This window comes from Colobus angolensis, unplaced genomic scaffold (genome assembly GCF_000951035.1).
Source record: "Colobus angolensis palliatus isolate OR3802 unplaced genomic scaffold, Cang.pa_1.0 Scaffold25, whole genome shotgun sequence".
Lineage (NCBI taxonomy): Eukaryota > Metazoa > Chordata > Mammalia > Primates > Cercopithecidae > Colobus > Colobus angolensis.
Window position 1 is genome coordinate 4,360,978 of NW_012115710.1, and position 5,361 is coordinate 4,366,338.

The following is a 5,361-nucleotide window of genomic DNA, read 5'->3' on the forward strand; positions in this document are numbered from 1 at the left end:
TTTTGAACACTCCCCTCTAACTCCCTGAAATCTCACCCGACCCGTAAAACTGCTGCTTCTCGGTTCTTGTATCCTGGGCCATGGCCCTTCCAAGCCCTTCAAAGGCTCTCTCAGCCTGGCTGTTCTCTCCTGCAACGACCCTGTCAGCTTTGGTCTCACCCCTTCTTCTCACCTCCCCACTCCCCATTCCCCAACTTTCTACACCCCCCAAAAGCTCTCTCCATTTCCCAAGTCCCCTCTATGCCCTCCTGTAAGCTCCCACCTCTCATCTCCCAATGCCTCTGTTTCTGCCATTAACACCCCTTAAACTGTGTCCAAAGCCAGAGCACAACCCAAACCCTTCCCGTGCCCCTAGTCTTGCCTTCCGCTGCCCACTCCCAAGACCCATCACCCTCCCCAAGTCTTTCTCTGCCCCCAGACATCTTTCTGTACCTTCACACGTGGCTGACTCAGAGCCCTCCTCAGTCCTCACACCTCCCACCATTCAGAACCTGAGCAGCCCCTCTCCTGTAACCCATCACCTGCCCTGTCTCCTTGCATTCTCCAGTATCTGCCTTGGGGCCTCTCCTAGTCCACTTAGCACCTCTGGGTGAATTAGAAAAAGATACACACCTTCCTCAAAATGCCTGTATAATAAGGAAAGTCCGCCAGGCGTGGTGGCTCAAGCCTCTAATCCCAGCACTTTGGGAGGCTGAGACGGGCGGATCACGAGGTCAGGAGATCGAGACCATCCTGGATAACACGGTGAAACCCCGTCTCTACTAAAAAAATACAAAAAACTAGCCGGGCGAGGTAGCGGGCGCCTGTAGTCCCAGCTACTCGGGAGGCTGAGGCAGGAGAATGGCGTAAACCCGGGAGGCAGAGCTTGCAGTGAGCTGAGGTCCGGCCACTGCACTCCAGCCTGGGTGACAGAGCAAGACTCCGTCTCAAAAAAAAAAAAAAAAAAAAGGAAAGTCCCTTCATAAATATGCAAACCTGTACCATCTACGTGAATGGTGTCTCTTAAACAGTGCGTAACCTGCACAACTGTATCCTGTATCTAGTGACCGTGATAACCTTTAAGCTCCACTCTACTCCCAGACCACCTTCCCAGAGCTCACCAGGAGTGCCACTGCCGTTGGCACTGGGGAGCCCCGGAAGAGGGGGTGGCCCTGGAACTGCAGCTGCGGGGGCCAAGGGCGGCCCATCTGGGGTGGAGTTGTCCTTTGGCCCAGCAAGGGGTGGGTCATCGAGGGCAGAGATGGCCGAGGAGATGCTCTCCTGCAGGTCTCGGTTCTTGGCGACAGAGTCTTCCTCGTCCGAGGAGAAGGAGGGCAGCGTCTCAAGGTTCCGCTTCAACTCCTCATCCAGTCGCTTGCAGGGTGAAGGGCAGCCCAGCCCCAGTCCCTCACTCTCTGCAGCCTCCAGGGCGCCCCCAAGCCCGAAGGCTCCGGAAGGTGGGGGATGTGGCACAGCGGGGGTGGCAGGGGGCTGGGGCTGCAGGCCTCGGGCCGGCACAGAGGGTGGCACGCTCTTTGGAGGGCTGAGCGGAGGTGTCAGGCCCGCCTGGTAGAGTGGTGGGTGGCGCTTGCCTGACTTGAGGAAGTCCAAGAAGGAGGCCATGAAACCCGACTTCATCTCCGGCTGCTTCTCCTCCACCTCCTTGATCTTGGCCTCGATCTTCTCCCGAGTCAGGCTCGAGTCCAGGCTGTTGTGGTCAGTGCCTGATATGGCATCACCCGATGAGGCTCCCAGACCCTCGCCAGCCTTGGGCACAGACAGCTTGATCTAGACATGGGAGTGGCGGGCTGTGAGGGCCCAGGAGTCTGGGCCCCCAGTCCCATCCCCCCTCAGCCCCCACAAATCCAAATTTACAGGTGCTCAGCCCGTGAATTTCTAGAATTCAAAGCTGCAAACCCCTTGTCTTAGATTCTAGGAGGACAAGACTGGAGTTCCTCGCTCAGAAGACCAGAAACTTAGACTCACTGAGCTCTTCACTTACAGCCCAGTTCAGGTCCCCAGACCTGCTTCCCATGAAACCCAGGAATGTAGGATCCCTCAACGCCCATCATTTGGGATATAGAAGCTAAAAGCAGGCAATCCAGGTGAGGTGGCTCACGCTTATAATCCCAGCACCTTGGGAGGCTGAGGCGGGCGATCACTTGAGGTCAGGAGTTTCAAATCAGCCTGGCCAACGTAGTAAAACCCCATCTCTACTAAAAATACACACACACACACACAAATTAGCCGAGTGTGGTGGAGGGTGCCTGTAATCCCAGCTACTCAAGAGGCTGAGGCAGGAGAATCTCTTGAACCCAAGAGGTGGAGGTTGCAGTGAGCCAAGATCATGCCACTGCACTCCACCCTGGGTGACAGAAATTCTCTCTCAAAAAAAAAAGGCTAAAAGCATAAACCCCAACCTCCTGCCTCTCCCTAAACCCATAATTTCATTTATTTCTTGAGACAGGATCTCACTCTGTGGCCCAGGCCACAGTGCAGTAATGCAATCATAGCTCACTGCAGCCTTGAACTCCAGGGTTCAAGAGATACTCCCACCTCAGCCTCTGAATAGCTGGGACTATAGGTACACACTGCCACATCTGGCTAAATTTTTGTTTTTAATAGAAACCAGGGTCTCACTACGTTGACCAGGCTGGTCTCGAACATCTGGCTTCAAGAGATCCTTCCGCCTCAGTCTCCTGAAGTGCTGGGATTACAGGCATGAACCACCGTGGCCAGCCTAGATTCAGAATTTCAATTCTTAGGTCTATCAGTGGGACCCTAAAATTCCTCACCTAACTTCCTCACAGATTTTAGGCATATAAACTTTATTATCCTCCCGCCCCAGAAATGCCAAGGTGCGGCTGTAAACCCTTCCTTCCTTTTAAGACTCAAACATCGGGCACAGCCCCTCCTCCCCTATCCCGTACAAGACCCCATTCCCCTCACCTTAAGTGGCTTCAGGGGCTCCAACCGGGTGCCCCCTGCCTCCTCAGCCTTTCGACCCCGGCCTCGGCCCCGGCCCCGGGGTTTCTTGGCGCCATCGGTGGGCGTGGAAGCCGAGGCAGGCCCCGCAGTGGTGGGGACCTCCAGAGGGCGGATCCTGGGCCTCCCCCGGGGCCGGGGCGGCCCATCACGCTTCGCCTTCGTGGGTTTGCGGCCACGGCGCCGGGGGCCATCTGGTCCCGGGTTGGGTGGGCAGAAGTCGATGTCCCCCAGTGGCGAGAGGGCCGGGCGGGAGCGGCAGCTGGAAACCAGGTCGGGCAGGCGCCGGGGGTTGAGGCGGATGTCGGCGGGCACATCAGCCTTGTCCTCGTCCGCCTCGAATTCGTACTCCTGGGCGTACAGCTTCTTAGGGGTCTGGAAGGGTGGGTCGCGGCGCCGCAGCAGGTGGAAGGAGGATGTCTTGAGCAGCTTCTTTGGCTTGGTAGAACAGAAGATGGGCGAGGTGAGGCCACCCTTGGGCTCGGAGGCCGGCGCGGGAGGCGGTGGTGGCGGAGGCGGGGGTGGTGGCGCCGCCTGATGGGGGCCGCTCTGGATCAGGCCCAGTGGCTCGGCGTTGACCGTGGAGGGCAGTTCAGGGGGCTTATTGGGGTCCAGGCCCAGGCCTGGTGTCTCGGGCCCGGCTCCCGACGCCCGGCCAGGACAGTAGGGCCCATAGGGATCATACGCAGGGGGGCCGGGGGGTGGCCCAGCGCCCGCCTTGGGGTCCCCCTCGTCCTCGGGTGGCCCAGCCTTGCCGTAGTCATCCGCGGCCCCTCCACCGAACATCTCCTCCATGGTAGGGAAGAAGCTGCGCTCCTCGTCTTGGAGCAAGGAGTCAGGGAAGCAGATGGAGGTGAGCGGCACGAAGCGCGGCGCCTTGGTGCCTTGCGGGCTGGGGCTGCGGTAGGCACCTGAGGGATCCTTGCCTTCCGAGTTTGGCGGGCCTACGCCACTGTCCCCAGGGGCCGGGGGCAGCGGCTCCAGAGCCCCGAGCAATTCCTGCATGGCGCCTGGTGGTTCCAGGCTCTCCTCGGGTCGCAGGCGGGGGCTGGGGGCCGCGGGCTCCAGGCCGTGGCTGCGGAGGTGGGCCTCGAGCTGCAGGGGCATGGGTGGTGGAGGCGGGGGTGGCGGTGGAGGTGGCTGGGGTGCCCCATCGCGGGTGGCTGGCTCAAGGAGGTGGACGCCGACTTTGGAGGCGCTGGCAGAGGGACTGGGGGCATGGCTGAGGACCGAGGGGAGCAGCTGGGGAGGAGGCGGAGGCAGCACCAGTGGGAGGTCAGGGCCCCCAGCCTCCAGAAGGAGGCCATGGGGAGTGGGCTGGGTGGACTGGGCCGTGGGAGGTGGGGGTGGTGGGCTCTTTTGCAAGAAGGCCCCCAGCTCCTTGGCACCTGCCCCATAGTGGACAACGGAGGTGGCCAGCCCCTCAGGGGTCTCGCCACCCCGCTCTGACCCTTTCTTCTTCTCCTTCAGCCTCCCCAGGCCCAGCTCCAGTGCTGCAGTGGCACCCTCATCCAGGCTGGCACTGGTGCGGATGACACTCTGCAGGTGGTACCTCTGGGGGTCTTCCTTGGCCAACTCGTAGGGTGTACCCGGCGGTCCCCCGGCCCCGCCACTCCCCCCAAGTCCCTTAGAGGCATCTGCTGCCCCGTCCTCGCCCACCAAGCCGTCTGCCCCTGAGGTCCGAGGAGGGCTGGGCGCCTGCAAGAGATGCTGGATGAGGAACTCCTCATCCTCTGTGCGCTCCGCAGGAGGCCCACCTGGGCCCGCCAGCAGCTCCGAGCCATCCCCCTTGCCCTTGTAGCCACCGGCTCCGGCTGCATAGCTGCCAGCTCCCGGAGGTGCCAGGAAAGGGGCTGAGGCCAAGACTGAGCTCAGGTATTTGCCAGGGGCTCCTGGAGAACCGACTCCAGGCGGGCGGCCTGTGGCAGGCGGTGACTGGAGCGGACGAATGATATGAGATGGGCTGGCCTCACCACCACCTCCCAAGGAGCTGGGTCCCCAGCCACCCCCATGGCCCGAGAGCGCTGGGGAATGGCCGGTACTGTAGCTGAGTGAGGGGCTGGCTGTGGGCAGCCCCTGGGAGTGGGCGGCTGGCCCTGGGTATGGCTCGCCCTGCACCCCATACAGCTGCCCCTGCAGCTGGTCCGGGGAGTAGCTCTGACATGTGGCCAGGCCAGGAGGAGGAGGGCCGCTGGGGGGCTGTGGAGGGCCCCCTGAGTAGCTGGGGCCTTTGCTCAAGTCCTGTGCCTGCCCTGCTCCAAACCCTTGCCCATAGGCCTGGGGTCCCAGAAGCCCTTGAGGCTGACCAGGGGAATAAGCCTGGCCACCTGCCCCTCCAGCCCCAGAGGCCTTCCCAGTGGCATAGGCGGCTGCCGGTCCACCCAGGCTCTGGCATTT

At 61.4% G+C, this 5,361-nt stretch overlaps 1 protein-coding gene across 1 annotated transcript in view; it reads right to left on the reverse strand.

The window, feature by feature from the left end:
- The window catches only part of PRR12 (proline rich 12), a 41,562-nt gene that overhangs the window by 32,249 nt on the left and 3,952 nt on the right, over positions 1-5,361 (reverse strand). Inside the window, exons 5-6 of the mRNA XM_011946519.1 lie at positions 2,929-5,359; positions 1,101-1,767 (exon numbers count right to left, since the gene is read on the reverse strand). Of these exons, the coding sequence (XP_011801909.1) occupies positions 1,101-1,767; positions 2,929-5,359 (3,098 nt within the window). The remainder of the gene's footprint in view (positions 1-1,100; positions 1,768-2,928; positions 5,360-5,361) is intronic.